This window comes from Canis lupus, chromosome 17 (genome assembly GCF_003254725.2).
Source record: "Canis lupus dingo isolate Sandy chromosome 17, ASM325472v2, whole genome shotgun sequence".
Lineage (NCBI taxonomy): Eukaryota > Metazoa > Chordata > Mammalia > Carnivora > Canidae > Canis > Canis lupus.
The window spans coordinates 51,386,144-51,407,876 of record NC_064259.1 but is presented as its reverse complement, the minus strand read 5'-3'; the positions used below and the strand labels follow the sequence as shown (position 1 = coordinate 51,407,876).

Sequence of the window (21,733 nt, the reverse complement as noted above, 5' to 3'; positions counted from 1 at the left end):
TAAGTATGATCTTTTCTTCTGATGCTCTCCTAATTTAATCCCAGTAGGTAGACTTTTAATATCATAGGTTCATTTCTTGCTGGCTTGCCTTCTTTGCAGTGTTTTATTTTATAGTAGATATAATTTCCTTCTTCTATATGCCCCACTTGCCTAAAGGATAAATAACGAAAAGCCACCCCAAACCAAACACCAAATTAAATTTCAGGTCTAAATCTCCTGGTTTAGAGCCTATTTTAAGAATAAACCTTAGGGGCATCTGGATGGTTCATTCAGTTAAACATCTGGCCCTTGGTTTTGGCTCAGGTTGTGAGATTGAGCCTTGCCAGCCGGCTCAGGGTGGAGTCTGCTTGGGATCCTTCCCCCACCTGACCCCTCCAACCTCCTTTCCCTGCTTGCTCGCTCACACATGCACATTCTCTATAGTAAATAAATCTTGAAAAAAAAAAAAAAAAGAATAAACCTTAAGTGGGAGATAAACAAGCTAGATATGTTGGTTTCCTCAGTATTGGCTCTTCAGTTCTTCAGACTTTTGTTTTTTTAAGACAGACAGCTATGAAGATAAAAAGTGTGACTTTAATAGGAATCTCATATATCCCTTGGAATAATGAAACTAAATTGTAGTGCCCCTTCTATCATTAAATATGATACAGTTATGTGTCAAGTTACTGGTCACTAGACTGATAGTAACATGTTTTGGGGCAAATGATTTTGTGACAGCTGTTTTGGATTTTGGTTTTGTTCTTTATGAAAACCTCACAAAAAGTTTTTGAGATTATTCAGGATTCTTCTAGTCATAAGTGATAAACTTACCTCAGATTAATTTTTATTTTTAATTTTTATTTTATCTTTAGTTTTTAAAGAATTTATTCATTTATTCATTCATTTTTTTGTTATTTTAATAAGTTAATTTTTTTAAAGATTATTTATTTATTTATTTATTTTTATTTATGATAGTCACACACACAGAGAGAGAGAGAGAGAGAGAGGCAGAGACACAGGCAGAGGGAGAAGCAGGCTCCATGCACTGGGAGCCCGATGTGGGACTCGATCCCGGGTCTCCAGGATCGCGCCCTGGGCCAAAGGCAGGCGCTAAACTGCTGCGCCACTCAGGGATCCCAGATTTTTTATTTATTTATTAGAGACGGAGAGACAGAGAGGGAGAGAGGGCGAAGTAGCTCCATGCAGGGAGCCCGACGTAGGTCTCCATCCCGGGTCTCCAGGATCACGCCCTGGGCGGAAGACAGCGCTAAACTGCTAAGCCACCAGGGCTGCCCGATTCATTCATTCATTTTAGAGCCAGCAGGGCTGAGTGGGACCATGAGCAGAGGAAGAGGGAAAAGGAGAGGAAAGAATCTTAACCAGACTCTACACTGAGCATGGAGCTCAATGAGGGTCTCCGTCTCATGACCCTGAGCTCACAACCTGAGCCAAAACCAAGTCTCACACTTAACTGACTTTACCACCCAGCTGCCCCAAAGTAGTTTTTAAAGTAAGGGAATTTATTAGTTTATTGAAGGAGGAAGCTTAAGAAGTGATACTAGTTTCAGGAACAGCTGAATTGATGCTGTAACAAAAATCAAAGTAGTCAGAAATATTTTTGTTTCTTGGCTGTTCTGATCTCTTCTACTTTGGCCTCATGAGATCCCCGGTATACTGCCTTCACAAAGCAAAATAGCCCCCATAGTTCAGGACTTAAATGAACTGTGTAGTTAATAATTCTAGGAGTTAAAAACAAAACAAACATGACAAAAAACCCACTTTCCTAACAACTCCTGTTTAAGTCCAAGGTTTGACTCTTTTGGTCCACTTTGAGTTAGTTGTCCATCTTGAAATCAGTTATAATAGTTGTGGGAACTAGTTGGGTATCCTACCTGTGTTGGTGTCATATGCTTGCTCCTACTGTTGAATGTGAAAATAAGCCCTACCTGAATCATAAAGACTATGAATAGAGTTGCTTCTCTATATAAACATTGTGTAGACAAGCATAGGTTATTATATGGAGATAATTTGTTATTTGAATTAGATAGGCCTAGCTGCCACTAGGAAATGGAAAATCTCTCCTAAGCCACAAATTTTCTCAGATACCCAGTGGGATGTCTGATTTTTATGAAGGTGAAGGATTTAAGTGGTAGTGAGTCATTTGCTGTAGGTAGGCATTAGCGTTAATAAGATTCTAGCTATATACACTGCCATTAATTTACTAGAGCAAATGGCACATATACCTGTTAAAGCCTTCTGTGTAGATAGCTTATTTTTTTTTCATGCATTTAGGCCCTGATTTTAAAATGCTTTCTGTGCCTGCCACTGTATTATCTAGCCTACATTATTACCTTTTTCAGGTTGTATGCTCTTGAATAATTCTTTCTTGTGTTTCTCTGCACTGCAAAAAAAAAATAATGGTAAGAAATAGATTTGATTAGGTGCTTGGAATCATTCCATGGGAAAATCTCTGCTATTCCATTCTTTGTTTTTTACATATGTTCCTTTTGTTTTTATACCTTAATCTATTTAGTTATTCACCTGCTGATGTATATTTAGCTTCTTACTCCTTTTCGTAAGGCTGATTAACTCTTCCCTCTCTTTGTCTTTGTTGGATCTTTCTGGATATGATACACAAGTAGTTGGATAACCTGAGAAAAGATACAGTGCATCATAATTTTAGTAATAAATAAGAATATATTTTTCTTGTATGCTGGGCATAATTTAAGTCCTTCGCATAATTTAATTTTCAGAGCAACTTTGTGAGATGTATGTATAATGACTATTTGTAATTTTACCAGTGAGGAAACTGAGGCATAGAGAATCAACTTCTCTGCTATCTTACAGCAAATAATTGGCATAACTAGTCTCTCTTAGCCCATGGATCTTTACTCCTTTCCCCTCTTTTCTGCTCAATAGATTATTCTGAAAAGATTCTAAGCTGAAAAAAAAAACAAAAACAAAAACAAAAAAGATTCTAAGCTGTAAAAGTTGAAGGAATAGTAAACATGCATATGTTCATTTTTGTTCACCAATTATTATCATTTGCCACATCTATTTTGTATTTTCATTAAACTATTTTGAACTATTTGTTTTTTAAATTTATTTTTAAAGATTTTATTTATTAGAGAGAGAATGAGTGAGAGAACAAGAGCAGAGGGAGCAGCAGAGGGAGAAGACTCCCTGCCAAACAAGGAACCTGTCATGGGGCTTGATCTCAGGAACCTGAGATCTGTTATAACCACATTGAATCCCTGCTTACCCCTCAACTACACTCCCAAACCAGAATTCAACCAAGATTCATTTATTGCAGTCTCTTAAGCTAGAACAGCCCATCTGCCTGTTTCTTCTTTTCTTACTTTACCTTTTCTTTCTTTTCTTCCTTTCTTTCATTTATTCATTCATTTTGAGAAGGATACTTTCATGTTGACTTCTTTTGAAATATCCAGGAAGGAGTTGTCTTGTAGAATGTCCCAAAAGTACATTTTGTACTTTTCTGTTTGTTTCCTTATCAATAAATACACGTTGAACATTTTTGTCACAGAAACTATAGGTGATGTGTATAGTTAGCACATTGGGTCAGAGATACTGTCACTTAGGTCCTTGTTCTTAGCCATTATGCTATACTGCCTCTGTGAGGAGTGTCATGCTTCTGAAGCACATTTTAAACTAGTTAGGCAATGTACAGGCAGTTAAAACTCTACCTGCAGAATAGTATACATGCTTTATCTTTCTGCCCTGGGCAACAGAGACAAAAACATGTATTTTAGCAGTCAACCTAATGAGGATCCAAAACATTATCACCGACTCTTGAGTCAATGTCCTCAAGCTCTTGTGAAACCATAAACTGGAGAGCTCCAGAAATTTAATAACCTCTAAGTGTTGACAGCATATTTCTAGCATTGTGCATATGAGAAAGTTATGGCTTATTCACATTAAGTAACTGGCTTTCAGATCTATGGCCATTAAGTGTTAGCATCTACACTTAGACCTAACATTGCTTGATTCTAGAGGTCTTGGATTTAAACACTATACAATAGGACTAGAAATTTACCTTCTTAGATAGTAACAGAGTAAGGAAGGATTTTAGAAGCCTAAGTGTAAATGAAATAAAATTATCCATGTTTTGACAATCGTTGATGCCAGATAGTAGATACACTGGATTAAAGTTAACCTTTCTTTTTTGGTCTTCATAGTTTGTCACCTTATAGTTAGAAGATACTTCAGGCATCATGTGTGTTCTCAAAGAAGGAAGAAGAGGGCAAGAAGCAGGAAGAATTTTCCACCGGTTTTGCACCTATGTCTCATTGTTTTGAACCTGTCATTGGCTATGTTCTAAGGAGGTTAGGAAAACAGATATTTAGCCTTTTTAGCCTTTGTAGTAGAGGCAGAAAAGGGAAAAGGAAGTTGAGAATTGTTGAGTTAACCTGCTATAACAGTACAGCAACAAATAAAAACCACTTTACCGTTACTATGGTTTTGACCTGACTTTATTTTCTTGCCACATGACTTGCTGAAAGAGTTGGCTGCCTCCATTTCCTTACTTGGGTCTCCTCTTGGTTATTAAAATTGTTTTTGAGGGGCAGCTAGGTGGCTCAGTGGTTGAGCATCTGCCTTTGGCTCAGGTGGTAATCCCAGGGTCCTGGGATGGAGTCCCGCATTGCGTTCCTCGGAGGGTACCTGCTTCTCCCTCTGCCTGTGTCTCTGCCTCTCTCTGTGTGTGTCTCTCATGTTTTAAAAAATTGTTTTTGGATATCAGTTGACATAATGATTTAATTTCCAATTTTAAAATGTTTCCAAAATTTCCAATTAACCTTTATTTTTTTTATTTTTAAATTTTTTTTTAGAGGATGCACGTAAGCCAGGAATTGGGGGGAAGGGCAGAGGGAAAGGGAGAATCACCTCAGGGCTTAATCTCAGGACCCTGAGATCATGACCTAGCTGAAATCGAATTGAACTTAACCAACTGAGCCATCCAGGCGTCCTCCAATTAACCTTTTAAGTTTAGATTCTCTAGAAAAGTTGAGGATGAAGATGTCTTTTTCTTAGGCTTCTGTGATGTTACTGTTCTGTGTACTTTTTTCTTCCTGCGATTACTACTTAATCCCTTTTATTGGTTTGTCTTTGCTTTACTCTTTAGTGTTGGTGTGCATATTCTGTCTGCAGCCCTTTTTTTCCTATAAAGTATTCTGTTAATCTCACAGTCTTTGTACTATGTTTGTGGCTTCTGCATGCCTGATTTTTAAATATCTCACTCAATCTTCATCTTTCCCCATAATTCCAGATATTTATTTCTAATTGACTTGAAAATATTCTTGTGTTCTTTTCACTTCAGAAATGTTTATTGGTTCCCTGTTGCCTTTTACTTATGTGCAACCTTCTTACCTGATTTCAAGGACCTTCACAATTTATGACTCTGAGCTACCTTTCCAGGTTTCCCCCTCATAATTCCTTTTCATCATTTCCATGCTACAGCCAGACCAGTTCCTGGAATAGAACACTTGTTTTGCCTCTGAATTCTTTTATGTATCACCACTGCATGAAACCTAGCCTAATTCATGCCTACAGTAGACCATTTTAAGTGCTACCTGAAAAGCAGCCTTTTTCTGCAAATTCTCCCCTGATTTCTTCCACCAGATATGTCTCTTCAAGGACCGCATGGTATAGTGTAAAGGGCACCACACACGTTACATTCTGGAATTCTGCAAAGTGCATGAACTGTCTTTGTCTTTTAACCCCTGTTTACGCTTGTGTGTCATGTCCCTGTTCTGTGCCTCTTAACACTTGTATGTATATTGCCTATTTTACTTAAATAAACTTTGAAGTCTTTATAAAATACTGGGAATGTGTTTCTTTTCCTTGAATTGCCTACTAGAATAATGCTTTATTTATTGAATTAGACACTCAAAAACCATACTTTCAAGAAAATTTTCATATTTTAATATACTAATAAATTACTATGTCAACTTTGGTTTTGAACAGTCCTCCTGATGCATTGCAGGAAAGATTGAGAATTGTAATCTCATTTTAACTGTTCGTTAACACGATTTATTCTCAAAATAGGTATCCCGATTGGAATCCTGAGATCCTTCCATCAAGAAGGTAATTCTTTTGAATAGTGATTGTTGAGACCTGATTTTCTTTTAAGAGTAAACAGGTACCTTTTTTTTTTTTGAAAGATAAATTGTTTTTAATTGAGTTCCTATTTTGATCATTTTTACATTTATTTATTTGTTTATTTTTGAAAGATTTTATTCATTAGAGAGACAGAGAGAGGCAGAGACACAGGCAGAGGGAGAAGCAGGCTCCCTGCAGGGAGCCCGATGTGGGACTTATCCCAATCCCAGGACTCCAGGATCACGCCCTGAGCCAAAGGCAGACGCTCAACTGCTGAGCCACTCTGGTGTCCCTGATAATTTTTACTTTTAAACAGCAAATAAATGCAACAATCTTTATGAATCTTTCTTTAACTATCCCAGCTTAAATGTGATAGCTTGTCTCTAAACTTCTATTTTTTTTTTGTTTAGTCTTTTCTGAAGATAATTGATGTTTTTGTTATTGTTTTATGTTTGTGGTCTTACGTTATAAATGCCTTGAAGGCTGGGAATGGTTTTGTTAAGGTTTGTATTCCCTAGGAGGTCCCTGTTTAACGTGTGTATATGCAAGTACAGCAGTCGAAGTATTTGTAGATGGCATAATCTCTCAGGAAAAAATTGTTGAAAAGCATTTGTTTATGTAAATGTTTCTTAAATTTTTTATATAACTTAATACTTTATTTTAAGATTTTATTTATTTATTCATGAGAGACACAGAGAGAGAGGCAGAGACCTAGGCAGGGGGAGAAGCAGGCTCTCTCTGAGGAGCGTGATGCGGAACTCGATCCCAGGATCATGCCCTGAGCCAAAGGCAGACACGCTCAACCACTGAGCCACTCAGGTGTCCCTAACTTAATACTTTTCAATATATAGTTGGCTACATAGTGGTACAGGAGAAGCCCAGGAGATTGATGGGGAACATATTCTTCTGTATATAGCAAAACAGGGATCCAGGCAACTAGAGGGCTGAGCATCTGTTCTGATTGTTTCTTATTCATCTATAAGGGTGAATTGCATCATAACAAACAGGTTTTTGTTTTAAATACACGGTATCAGAGTTTGGTAGTGTTTATAGTCTGTTATTAAGAAGGAACTTCTGTCATTTAACATAAGTTAAATTTACGTTAAATTGCTGAATCTTGTGATTCCTCCCTTTCTTTATAGAAATGAAGGCAATAGAAAAGAAAATGAAACTCCTAGAAGACGGTCTCATTCCCCCAGTCCTAGACGTTCTAGGAGATCAAGCTCAAGTCACAGATTCCGTCGATCTCGAAGCCCAATACGTTATATATATAGACCAAGAAGTCGAAGTCCAAGAATTTGCCATCGTTTCATTTCTCGATACAGATCCAGATCTCGTTCACCATATCGAATGAGAAATCCATTTAGAGGTAGTCCAAAATGTTATCGATCAGTTAGCCCTGAAAAGACATCACGAAGATCAGTTAGATCATCAGGTACACTTATGGTCATGAATATTAATAGACAATATAGCTAATAATAAATCTACTTATTTTGACTAAGTTTTTTAGGTTTTGTTTGAATTTCTTTATTTCTATATCTTTAATAAGTTTGAAATCATGACTTATATGCTATTGTCAAGATTTAACAAAAGTTGACATTTTGAGCTATTTTTCCTAGCTCTTTTAATAAGATAGAGATGAAATATTCTATTTATTATATTTTAGAATTTCTTTTATATATATATATATATTTTTTAGAATTTCTATATGAAATTGACCCACATCCCAACCTCTGGTCCATTCTCCTTCCTTTTATTAAGTGTCAAAAGAAATGTGGGTATCTGTCTACCCAAAATCAAATTTAAAAACAATGGATATGTCAGCATCTTAGTTTGCCCATGAATTAAAGTTTTTTGAAATTTCTCATGTTTTCAACCTGTGTCTTAATACTGGTTCAGTGACATTTCTAGAAATAGCTCATTTATGTGTCCTCAGATCTATTTAGAGGTCTTCAAGGTCTTTCCTTTTCCAACTATCTGTGAAGCTGGATTTTCTTTGTACATTTCAGTGAAACAATGTATCCATCAGATTGGATGCCAAAGCAGAGATGAGAATTCAGGGGTTTTTTGTTTTGTTTTGTTTTAAGATTTTATTTATTCATGAGAGAGAGAGAGAGGCAGGATCTATGCAGGGAGCCCGATATGGGACTCGATCCTGGGCCCCCAGGATTTATTCATGAGAGAGAGAGAGAGGCAGAGACACAGGCAGCGGGAGAAGCAGGATCTATGCAGGGAGCCCGATATGGGACTCGATCCTGGGCCCCCAGGACTACTCCCTGAGCCAAAGGCAGCCCCCCTCAACCACTGAGCCACCCAGGCCGCCCGAGAATTCAGGTTTTAAGCCCAACATGAAAGTGTGTGGGAAAGTGTTGTGGTGCCACTCATCTAATTTCTTGTTTCTTTTGGGAATTAAAATGGTTTTTCATAAAAATGTTATTTTATGCTAACACATGAATTTATTATTATTAAATGAATTAAGTATTTTTAAAATTCTATTTCAATTTCTTATATAGTAGATACTGATAAATTTAACACAAAAACTCTTTGGAGCCCTCAGGAAAAAAAAGAAATATGAATTCTTTTTTAAGATTTTTTTTTTTTAAGATTTATTTATTCATGAGAGACCCAGCGAGAGAGAGAGAGAGAGAGAGAGAGAGAGAGAGAGAGAGGGGCAGAGACCCAGGCAGAGGGAGAAGCAGTTTTCCTGCAAGGAGCCCGATATGGGACTCGATCCCGGATCCCGGGATCACGCCCTGAGCCGAAGGCAGACGCTCAACCACTGAGCCACCAAGGTGTCCCTGGAATCCTTAATTTTTAAAAGTGAGGAGGGATATTGAAATCAAAAGTTTGAGGACTACTGGTGTAAGATTAGCTCATGAGTGAAGAATTGAAGATTAAGAATTGTTTTATGTTTATTTGCTTCCTGTCTGGTCTGACAGCAGCTCTGTGTGATAAATACTTGGGCAGTTGAGTTTTTTGTTTTTTGTTTGTTTTTTTAAATAATGTGATGTGATGGTGGTGTTCATCATACATTCTTTTCAGTTGAAGTTGTTTTTATGTCCTTTTTACTAGATAGAAAAAAAGCATTCGAAGATGTAGTACAACGATCTGGGCATGTTTCAGAATTCAATAAACAGAAACATCTTGAAATAGTTGATAAAGGACACTCACCAGCACAGAAGCCTAAAACTAGCAGTGGATTGAAGCCATCAGTTAAATCTACAAACTCTATAAAGAGTGATTCAAGTTTAGTGGGACATTGTACTCGTTACAAAGCCAAGAATATTGAAGATGACACCTTACCAGAATGTAAACCAGTGTCTGAAAAAGCAGTTTCTCTCCAGCGTAAGGTTAGTAGTCTTTTAATTTGTTAGTGCATGTAGATACTTGTGTCATTTTGATACAGAAAAGTTGTTTGGATTTTTTATTTTCATATTTCTTTTTTTTCATATTTCAAAAGTTTAAAATCATGACTTACTAAACCATGTTGATACAGAATATTTTATTGGTTGCTCCTATGAATTTAGTAAAAGCCCATTAATTCCAAATCTTGTAGCTTACAAATCCTAGAGGTTTGGCATTTGATGTATCAAAAGTGAGAACATTTTGATGGTTGGGTATTTTAAGCTAACCACACAAGAGGTGGTTGTGATGAATTTTGATATCTGGTAGGGGAAGTGAGTATAATCACATTAATGAGCTTTTGTAATCTTTTGTCAGTAAGCTGTATAAGTCTCTACCGAGAATTGATCATTTTTAGCCTATTTTTTTACTTTTTTGCAGTACAGTTCAGAAGTCAAAAACTCTGTTGCCCAGTGTAGAATAGCCTATTTTCTGGTACTGATTTATTGGTGTATTTTGACTGTAACCTGCTAGTTAAAAAAGTGGTGTAGTATTGTATATATTAATTACATTACTGATACAGTAAATAGTATATGAAGCATCCGGAGAACAAATGTTAGAGTAATTGCCAGTGTTAAGCCAGATTGTCAGATGGTTATGTGATATTAACAAGTCTTCAGGTATTTGGGTATACATTACTCGTAACATTGTCTAAATATTTTCAACAATTCTAATTCCTTGCCTTTAAAGAGGTTATATTTAGAAGGATGCACTTAAAATAATCAACCTGTAATTACACCATTTTGAAGAGTGTTAGGAAGAATTTTTAGTACAGGGAAAAATTTGAAGAGGCTAAATTTATCTATAGTGTTCTTTTCATTTTGTTTCAAGACTTCTAGATGGTGACAGTGGAACTTTTTAAGTTTTTTTTTTTTTTTTAATTTTTTATTTATTTATGATAGTCACACAGAGAGAGAGAGAGAGGCAGAGACACAGGCAGAGGGAGAAGCAGGCTCCATGCACTGGGAGCCCGACGTGGGATTCGATCCTGGGTCTCCAGGATCGCGCCCTGGGCCAAAGGCAGGCGCCAAACCGCTGCGCCACCCAGGGATCCCCCTTTTTAAGTTTTTTTAAAGTCAGTTTTAAATATAGGTGATAAATTTGATATTCAGATTTTATACATATTATATATGAATCTTTTAAAAATGCTAAACCTATCTAGATACCGTTTCAGCTATTAAAACACAAAGTGAACAAAACTATAGTTTCATCCTCCTTAATGATTGGCCATGTAGATTCATGTAGAAAAATATTCTACAGCAGTTTTGGAACATTCCATAGGTCTTGTTTGTTACAAAATGCTTCTAAACAGAAAAGAGCATCTGTGATTGAGTAACCTATAAGCTTTTAGGTGGTAATATATAAAACATATTTTTTACTACCTTGACATTTAAATTTTTCTTTTAAATTGTGCTAAAATATTTAGAAAAGTCTTTAAAGGACTTAGGTTAATGGTAGAAGAAATTATATTGGGATTTATTGTTGTACTTGATGGCTTAATTTGGTTTAAATTTTCTTTCATTCAAAAATAGATTCGGAAAGACCAGTCTTTACATTATGGTTCAGTTCTTCTTGTATCTGAATTACCAGAGGATGGCTGTACTGAAGAAGATATTAGAAAAATATTTCAACCATTTGGAAAAGTTAATGATGTCCTCATTGTTCCATATAGAAAAGAAGTGAGTCATTCACTCTGTTCCAAAAATACATACAAAGTTACTACATTATAAAGTCTGGTTATTACTTTATAAAGATCTTTTAGCAGCTTTTACTACATATATAATTGTTAATTGAGAGTTAATGTTGTAAGTGCTTAGATTCCAGTGAACAGGGTTCCCAAATACCATTTTATATTCTTTAGAACAGGAATTGGCATACTTTTTCTGTAAAGGGCCAGATAGTAAATATTTTAGGCTTTGTATGCCATAGGATTGCAGCAGCTATTCAATTCTGCCATTGTAGCACAAAGGCAGCCATAAATAATATACAAATGAATGGGTATGACTGTGTTCAAAAAACTTTGCTAAAACAGATGGCAGGTTATAGCTTGCTTTCCATTGCTTTAGTACACTGGTAAAATTATACTAAAAAAATGATGTTGTTATACAGTATTTTTCACCTGTGGGTTATAGTCCTATAACTCACACAATAAAGTTCATCACAATTATGAACAACTCCAGACTAAGCAGAACATAAAATTGTGAGACAAAACAGGGGAATATAGTTAGTAGTATTTTTTATTGCAAGAAGCCTTAAAAACATCAGACTTACAGCAGTTAGACCAGATCTCCATTTATTCCGGGAGCCCTGCCTTCCTATATCTCATTGTTCCATGAGCTGCCATGGACCTATCTTTCTCTTCTTACGTTGGCAATGGTATAGAAATTCTATAAGGTTAAATATCCATTTCATGTGTAAAAACACCTTAGAGATTAAATGACACTTTAGCTGAACAAAATGAGAAGTAAAAGCAACCAGGATTGGAGGTATTTCATAGTTTCATGTTTGACAAAAAGTACTAAGTCATGCAGAGAATTTTGAGTTAGATTTTTTACTAAAAATTGAATACATTTTATTTAGGCTTACTTGGAAATGGAATTTAGAGAGGCAGTTACTGCAGTCATGAAGTACATTGAAACAACACCTCTTCAGATAAAAGGAAAAAGTGTGAAAGTATGTGTTCCAGGAAAGAAAAAATCACAGGTAAACTGGGTTTTAGATCATACATGTTTCATTGCTTTTGGTTGGTTTGACTTTTTAAAGTGATACATACAGAAGAATGCATAGAACATAAATGTTCACTCAACAGATTGAAATATATTGAAATTAATGACTTTATATTTACAGAAATAGCACTATAAATAGTGTTAAATGGCAAGCAATAGACTAGGAGAAAATACTTAATAAAATTAGAAACATCTGTGAAACCTGTACCTAGTTCACAAGCTAATAGCATTGATAACATCCTGGAAAGCCCCTTGTATACCTCTTCTGAATCCTTACACTCTTCCTTCTGCCCAAAAGTAACCCCCGTTTGATTTCTGATATCATAATTGAGTTTTGCCTGTTTTGAACTTTAAAGAAATAGGATTATAAAGCGTATATATTCTTTTGGGCCCTTGCTTCCTTAAAGATATTACTGTTTATAAATTTAGTCTTTCTAGATCATTTCTTACACTTTAGTTTATATATCCATTGATAATGTCTATAGACGTTTTGCTTTTTTTAAGAAGTACTTGCAGTTTTGCTTTGGGTATGAGTGTTCTTTTCATGTAATTATTATATTTGCTGAAGAATATCTACTTTATAGGGGCTTTGTACTTTTCAGTCAGCAATTTGATTTGGAGATCTAAATGTTAGTACATATAGATTTTCCTCATTCCTCTTAATTTCTGTGTGGTATCACTTTGTATAAATATACCACAGTTATTTTAACAGTTCCTTGTAGATTTTATATTTAGGTTATTTCTAATTTTTCACTAATAGAACAGGACTTTAGTTAACTTCCTTGCATATGGCTTTTACAGGCCTTTCTTATACATTTATGGTACTGTTTTTAAGGTGATATCTAGTGGAATTGCTGGGTGATAGGTTATATAGGAATAAGTAATATCAGGTCTCCCATTAAGTAGCTATAATAATTTTGTCTGATAATAATGAGAATACTAGTGTTTCTGTGTTACCCACGTCTTAATATTTGCAGTTTTAAAATGCAATGTGTAAAATATGGTATTGACCTTTAATTTGTGTTTTCCTGATTATTATTAAACTTCATACTTAATTATTAGTTACTACTGTTTTAATGAGTTGTGTATATCTTTCCCCATCTTTCTATTGGGTTGTCTTTTTAAGAAATTTCATTTGAAGGTGCTCATGATTTTGATACTAATTTTGTATTATCTCTGAGAAGTATTTTCTTCCAGTATATCGTTTATATAAATTTTTTTTATATAAAATTTTTAATTTCAATGTACTCAAGTTGATTTTTCCCCCCTCTTAATGGCTTCTGCTTTTTGTGTTTTGTCTTGTTTTAGAATTTCCCTTTATACCAGTGCCAGAAAAGATGTGATTTCATTATTACTTTAATCTATAAGTTGTGGTTAAGGTGTTATTGGGATTAATACTATTTCCAAAATGGATAGCAAACTAGCCCAACACCATTTATACCTAATTGGTTCTTCCTCACTGATTTCAAAAACCATCGTTATGTGTATAAATTACCCTGCACACGTAGATCTTTTCATACTGTTGTTAGATCAATCCGTTTATTTCTGTTTCAATACTGTGTGATATCAGTTATTATATATTACTGTAACTTTACATAATTGCCTATCTTTCTGATAGAATCCTTTTTCTTTGTTCTTTACTTAAAATTAATTTGGAAAAATAAAATTTATTTGGGGTGCCTATTTGTGACTCAGTTGGTTAAGCATCCAACTCTTGGTTTCTGGCTCAGGCCCTGATCTCAGGGACCTGAGATCAAGACCCATGTTCAGCTCTGTACTCAGCACAGAGTCTGCTTGTAATGTTTTCCCCATCCCTCTCCCTCCGCATCTGCTTCTCACCCTGCTCATTCTCACGTATGCACGCACATTCTTTCTCTCTCTCTTAAAATAAATAAATATGAAATCTTTTTAACAACAAAAAAAATATTTTGGTTAATCTTGAACATTTACTCCTGATACTGTATTGCATTTGTATGGATGATTTACAATACTTATTCTTTCTGTTCAGAAGCATGGCTTGTCTCTATGTAGACTTCATATAGTGTCTTTTCATAATGGTTTTTAGTAATGTTTCCATGAGTACATTTTGGAGGGGATGTTAAGTTTATTTATTCTATTTATTTGTATATATCATAAATATTACTTAAATTGCTAGTCCATAAAGGATCTATATGTTTTATTTTGTTTATGTTTTCTGATTAGTTACTGCTAGAGTAACCCATGATCCTAGTTTACATCTGTTACATACCATATATTTATTTTCATTGTCCTGATTTGAAAAATGAATTTTATGGTAATCCATAAAATTTATTTTCCAAGCAGAAAAAAAGGAATAAAAACCAAAAGCAAAAAGAAGGTTTCTTTAGGTTTTATTTGTTTTGAATTTTTTCTTTTTTTTTTAATGGAAGAATGAGCAACTTTTACTGACATATGATTTACCAGAACAGTGACACGTTACTCCTCTAGTTGCAGAGAAGGTTAGGGAGAAGCAAGAATTGAATTGAATTATATATTTAAGAATGTAAAGTTTATCCTGTAGACCGTTCAGTGTTATTCAATGTTTTGAACAGAGCTGTGACGGAAAGTGGATGGATTAGATAAATTCATTTGGGAGTGATCTGTATAATAAATTAGGCAAATGATTGAAGAAGAGGAGGAAAGCTTAGCAGAGTGATTAAAGGGGAAAAGAGGAAAAAACTACTGAAGTTTGTTTAGAAGATTCATCTAGCCAACCAGCCTCTTATAATAATAGTAATGGTTTCAGGTAGATTAGTAAACTTGAGAATAGGAAGGAGAAATAGCTTAAACGAGTTAACTCTCAAGCAAGACCTGGCTGATCATTAAATTTTGAGAACAGAGGAGAAAGTCTTCTTTAATATTAAAAAGTTTAATCTGGGAAAACAGGTAGATTAAGGATACATCTAGGTTATTAGAATATTTCAGTAAGATTAAAATAATTCTCTTTGATAACATTTTGATAAGGTTGGTATGGTTGTAACAAGTCCAAGAAGAGCCCACCTATATTTACTATTCTGATTTTCATAGTAACAAATAGGGGAAGCTATCAGCACTATAAATTAGAAAACATGCCATCTTTGTGTCAAAAATATTGGTATTCTTCAACTAAATATAGTTTGAATGAGGCTAACTCATGACTCTGTTGTAATTGAGCAGCCTTCCTAGGGACTGACTGGAGGAGATCCCATAGAGAACTCCAGCTATGGATGTTTCAGATTGGAAATGTATAGATAACCTTCTTAGCCTGTTATTACAGGGGAAGACATCAACTCTTTTCCAAGAGCAAACTAAAACAGACTTGGAGCCCAAACCAGGAAGAAGGGCATTGCTACAGCTTTCTTGGTCCAGATCTTAATTTTGACACGAATAGTCAGACCAAGAAAAAAGTTTTCGTCCACATTTGATATTTTGTGTTAGGACTGCCTTTGACTCTGGCTGTGATTCAAAGAATATCTGCTCCATTTTGCTACTTCTTCGATTCAATGAAGAAATGTTACAGAAAAGATGAAAATTGCCTACATCCCTGTATTTAAAACTGGATTAAGGAATCCGTGGGTGGCTCAGCGTTTGGAGCCTGCCTTTGGCCCAGGGCGTGATCCTGGAGTCCCAGGATCAATCCCCACATCGGGCTCCCTGCATGGAGCCTGCTTCTCCCTCTGCCTGTGTCTCTGCCTCTCTCTTTCTCTCTCTGTGTCTCTCATGAATGAATAAATAAAATCTTTAAAAATAAAAAATAAATAAATAAAACTGGATTAAAATATGAATTGGCACAACTTTAACAAATTCAATTACCTTGTCTTTAATTATAAGCCAATGTAGACCTCAGTTCTTAGTACTGATTCTTAACCATTTTTGGGCTACCACTACCAAGAATCTGATGAAAGCAGGCATTTTTTTTTTTTTTTTTTCGCAGAAATGGACAGTGGTCCTACTCCTAGAATTTTCTTTAATGGAACAGGAGTACTTTCTCTAGAAAAAAGTATCAGATTTTTCATTGCAGCTCTGAAGTAGTGCTGTAGCCTAACTCTGCAAAAACTAAATGAAAACAATACTTTGAAATTTTTAGTTTGGTTTGTTTATTTATTTTTAAAGATTTTATTTATTTATGAGAGACACTCAGACACAGAGACACAGGCAGAGGGAGAAGCAGGCTCCATGCGGGAGCCTGACGTGGGACTCGCTCCTAGGTCTCCAGGATGAGGCCCCAGGCTGAAGGCAGCGCTAAACCGCTGAGCCCCTGCGGGCTGCCCTAGTTTAGTATTTTTAGAAAGATTCATAGTAATATTACATCTAAAACCCAGAGTAAGCAGTTAGCTAATATCCAAGAAGATTGCATAGAAATGAAAAACAATGCTGAGAAACCGTTATTAGGGTTTGAGCATTATAGAAAAAGTAACAAGGCAATAAAACCAAAGATAAAATCAAAATTCAGACGACAGTTTAATTTCATTTTTTTAAAGATTTTATTTATTTATTCATGAGAGACAGAGAGAAAGAGGCAGAGAGAGAGAGAGGCACAGAGAGAGAGAAAAGAGGCAGAGACAGAGGCAGAGGGAGAAGCAGGCTCCATGCAGGGAGCCTGACGTGGGACTCGATCTCAGGTTTCCAGGATCACACCCTGGACTGAAGGTGGTGCTAAACCGCCAAGCCACCCGGGCTTCCCTAATTTCATTTTAATTGAAAAACTGTTTCTTAAAAATCTGTTATAAGGCATTGTGATATCTGCAGAAGATAGAGTGATGAACAGACAGATGTGCTCTCACTCTTCTTGGAACTTAATAGTTTTCTCGTGATGAAGAGGAAAGACATGGTGGGTATATTCAGGAGACCCAGTCTGCAAATCACTGAAATTCAAGAAAGAGGACACCACTTTAATACTGTTGAAGACTTTAAATTTTATAGTTATACAGGGGCAACCTCTAATAATTCAGGCACAAACGGTGTAAGTATAAAAAGGAGTAGTCTAGTCTTAGTGTAATGGAAGAGAGATAAATTCTTTGTAATTCATTAATTCTCTTTTACCATTGATCTACATTTTCTTACCACTCTCTTACAAAAACATTTCAAATAATGCAGTGACACTTCGGTATCTAATTGCTGTCATCCTGGTCCAGTCCACCACTGTCTTTTGTTTTGGCTATTACTGTAGCCTTATAACAGTCTCTACCTCTGTCCTTACCTTTTCACCCACTCAGACTCTGTTCTTAACATAGAAGCAGATTGATTTTGCCGTTCATAGTTTCAGCTTTTCATCACACTCCGAGGAAAAGCCAGTACTCAACAGTGGCTTATAAGAGTTCACACCACACATTCCACCCACAGTCTGCCCCTAAACCACCATGTACCTCTTTCCATCTCTACTTCCAACCCCAAGCATCCTTTATTCTTCTTTCTTTTTTTTTCATTTCAAGTTTTTACATCCTTTATACTTCATAAACCATCTAATAGGCTTGGATCTCAAAAGTCTTACAGTTCCTGTTCCTTCTGTCTGGAGTGCTGTCAACGCAGGGAATGGCTTGCTCTCTTCTTTCCTGTAGGTGTTTGCTCATATGTTATCTTTTCAGTAGACTTGTGTAACAAACTTTTTGAAAGTTGCATAGCTCCTCATTCCCAAACAGGAACAGTTGTTTCCCTTCTCTGTTACTTTTCTCCACAGCTCTTGTTGCTAACCCATATGATATGTATATATTTTTAATTTCCTTGTGGTCTTTCTTTCCTTAACCCTTGAAGGTAAACTCATTAAGAATTTTGTTTTATTTACTACTCTCCAGTGCCTAAAATTCTGCTTGACAATTAGTGAACATTCAGTAGATATTTGTTAAATTGATCTGAATATCATAATATCTATGTTTTTTGTTGTATATCTTTTTGCTTGTGTGTATTTTCTAAATTGCCTTGGATAATTGGGGAAGAAACTTAAGTTTTTCTTTTTCAAAATCTTTTTCTTTCACAGAACAAAGAGATGAAGAAAAAGACATCAGATTCAAAGAAAATATCTGCATCTGCTTTAAAGTGAGTAACGCATGATTTCATATCTGAGAATGAATGTGCATGTGAATTCAAATTTTAAAACTTTTGTGCAACTGCATTTTTAATATATTTTATTACCCTGACTCCAGTTTATTTTTTTCTTTTTTTTTCTGACTCCAGTTTAAATGAGACATTGTTCAAATTGAATTGCCTTAACTTTATTTTTAAAATTTTTAATTTAAGTAAGCTCTATGCCCAACATGGGGCTTGAACTCATGACCCTGAGATGAGGAGTCACATGCCCTACCTGCTGAACCAGTTAGGCGCCTCTAAACTTTTTTAGATTAAGCTTTTCATCTTCAGAAGTTTTAGAACTTAGACTTTCAATCTTTGCTAAATTTTTTCTTCTTTTAAATAGAAAAGATATAGACGCTTCCAAAGGTGTTGAAACTGTGACTTCAGCTTCTGCCCGTAAGTTGTTACTTTTAATACTCCTCCAAAGAAGTATATTTTGTCAGTTTACTAGAAACTTCTTACAAGATGATGGTAGGAAAACTATTTATTGTGTATTTGTAGAAGGAACCCAGATTGGTCCCTATATTAAGCTAGTGGTTAGTAGCTAATATATAAAGGTTCAAAGAGATAGTGTCTATAAAATACCTATCATAGTTCCATAGGTAATAGCTGTTTAGGTTAATTTTGTAGTATCTCCTTTCAGCCCCTACCAATAAGATACAACACAAAGATATGTTAAGATTGCTTGTTTGGTCTCCTTTGATTTTGGAAGTTTGCTGAGAGCCAAAAGGTAAACTAAAAAGACCAAACAGAAGGCAGTGTTACTACACTCAAGTGTTAAAGTTGTTTCTTTATACTCAGGAAAACATTGCAGGTCTTTATTATGAATTAGCTAAGTGAATTTTGCATACAGTTTTAATAAACTGAGTTTTCTCCATCTGTTTGGGGTTGGAAAGAAGTCACTGCCACAACAAACCCTCTTTTGAGTTTAGTAAGAATAAGTTGCTTGATAATGAAGGATGAGACAGAAAAGCTAAAATAAAGTAGATATAAACTAGAAAGTTTATAAAATTTAGAAAGTTAAATTGTTTTGTATGTTTTCTTTTAGAAAGGTATATAGTGTGTTCTGAATTTCTTTCTTTCTTTCTTTCTTTCTTTCTTTCTTTCTTTCTTTCTTTCTTTCTTCTTTCTTCTTTCTTTCTTTCTTTCTTTCTTTCTTTCTTTCTTTCTTTCTTTCTTTCTTTCAGATGTATTTATTTATTCATGATAGACATAGAGAGAGAGAGGCAGAGACACAGGCAGAGGGAGAAGCAGGCTCCATGCAGGGAGTCCGACTGGGACTTGATCCCAGGTCTCCAGGATCACGCCCTGGGCTGTAGGCGGTGCTAAACCTCTGAGCCACCGGGCCTACCCGATGCAGTAATTTCTTTGAGAAAAACCTTGAACTCTGATTTCAACATTGCTAAATTTCATGTATCATAGACTTACCTGTTGGAGATATCCTTTAGGTCAGCCAATCACCTGGTGTTGAAAGAAGTGGGATACTTTGGAAATTTTTTAAGTTTAAGGTCTAAATTTTGGGACTGGTCCTAACATAATAAAAGCAATGAGTAGGGATCCCTGGGTGGCGCAGCGGTTTAGCGCCTGCCTTTGGCCCAGGGCGCGATCCTGGAGACCCAGGATCAAATCCCACGTCAGGCTCCCGGTGCATGGAGCCTGCTTCTCCCTCTGCCTGTGTCTCTGCCTCTCTCTCTCTCTCACTGTGTGCCTATCATAAATAAATAAAAATTAAAAAAAAATTAAAAAAAAAAAAAAACAATGAGTAGAGGGAGAAATGCTTCAAGTCAAGTATACTCTCCCTTCTAATAGAAATGTAGAAAGACAGGAGCCTGTAAATAGGATTGAGAAAGTCTCATGAGGGTGCATGATAAGTTAATTAGGGCAGTTTTTATTCATTTATTTATTTTAGAGAGGGAGAGACTGAGCAAGAACACGGAAGGGCAGAGGGCAAGGGAGTCTGAAATGGATTCCACACTGAGAGTGCGGAGCCCGACACGGGGCTCCATCCCATGACCCTGAGATCATGACCTGAACTGAAACCAAGAGTCAAACAGTCAATCACTGAGGTGCCCAGGCATCCCTGATTAGATAATTTTAAAGAGAACTTTAATTGTAAGCACAAATCAGAAAGGATGAAGAGAAATACATGAAGGAAGCAAAAGTATAATTTGATCAGAAAGGAAAACTTTAGAACCATTACCCATCACTAATTTAAAAAAAAAACAAAACTGAGCATCTACTATATGCTCATAATTGGGGATACTTTTTAACGTGTTAGGATGTATCAGTGAGGCAGCCCCGGTGGCCCAGCGGTTTAGGGCCCCCTCAGCCTGGGGTGTGATCCTGGAGACCCGGGATCGAGTCCCATGTCAGGATCCCTGCATGGAGCCTGCTTCTCCCTTCGCCTCTCTCTCTCTGTCTGTCATGAATAAATAAATAAAATATTTTTTTTAAAAAAAAGGATATATCAGTGAACCAGTAGCCACTGTCTCTATTTCCGTGTAGCTTATATACTAACTTGAGGTAATAGATGATATATACTAAATACTATGTTTTATAAAGTGAAAAATGTTGTGACAGGGTGAAGGAGATCCAGGGTTAGTTTGGAGTTTGAACTTACTGTTTAGAATAAAATAATGATTTGTTAAATAGAAGAAGAGTCTACTAACGGGTATAATCTATGCCAGAAGACAAAAAACAAGGGAAAGAAACTTGCCATTGGTTGCGCTAATTAATACGAGGCAATTTATGTTACCTTCCTTAATCTTTCAAATTGCCTTCTCATTTTATAGATGAGAAAACAGTTTCAGAGATTAATAATTTACTCAAAGTTAAGTGACTTATTTGGGGTCACATGGAAGAGTTAGGATTCAGATCTAAAACTGTATGATTTCAAAGCATTTCATCTATTAAACTACGAAAACTTGTTCTAAATCTCCTTTGATTGCTCTTTTATCTCCCTATAATGGTTTCCCTAAATGTCTGTTCCTCTTATGTCATACTTTTCTTCCTAATTTTTTTCTTTGTACAGCTTTAAGGACCAGTGACATCTCGTGTATATACATAAACCTCTACCCCCTTGAGTTTGTTCCTCTCATTTTTTTATGTCATTTGACAGTCACCATTCATCATCCAGTGTAGAATTATGAGTAATCGTCTCCCTGTCTCTTCTCTTCTACACCACCTAGTTCAAGCTTAAATAACATCTTTCCTCTTTTCATCCAACCAGTGGCTGATTCAAACTAGTTCTCTCTTGAGTCTGGCTCAAGCTATGTCTTTTGACTTTGCTTCATCACACTTGTAACTATTTTAATTGATTCATATTTGAATTTTGAAGATGGCCTCTTGACCATATTTTTATTCCACTCTGCTTCATTATTCATACCATTGCCCTGAGATCTCTTTAAAGCAGGTCTGATCATTCCACTTCTAGTGACTCGCAGGAG

At 35.7% G+C, this 21,733-nt stretch overlaps 1 protein-coding gene across 8 annotated transcripts in view; it reads left to right on the top strand.

Annotated features, from left to right (window-relative positions):
* ZNF638 (zinc finger protein 638) overlaps nucleotides 1-21,733 on the top strand; it is a 137,126-nt gene that overhangs the window by 76,769 nt on the left and 38,624 nt on the right. For 7 of the 8 annotated variants that reach the window (XM_025453498.3, XM_035700601.2, XM_035700600.2 and 4 more), the window contains exons 4-10: nucleotides 6,043-6,081; nucleotides 7,239-7,531; nucleotides 9,169-9,446; nucleotides 11,031-11,177; nucleotides 12,079-12,201; nucleotides 18,196-18,254; nucleotides 18,631-18,683. In XM_025453498.3, coding sequence (XP_025309283.2) covers nucleotides 6,043-6,081; nucleotides 7,239-7,531; nucleotides 9,169-9,446; nucleotides 11,031-11,177; nucleotides 12,079-12,201; nucleotides 18,196-18,254; nucleotides 18,631-18,683 — 992 coding nt within the window. The remainder of the gene's footprint in view (nucleotides 1-6,042; nucleotides 6,082-7,238; nucleotides 7,532-9,168; nucleotides 9,447-11,030; nucleotides 11,178-12,078; nucleotides 12,202-18,195; nucleotides 18,255-18,630; nucleotides 18,684-21,733) is intronic. The other variant, XM_035700602.2, reaches the window with a different exon arrangement.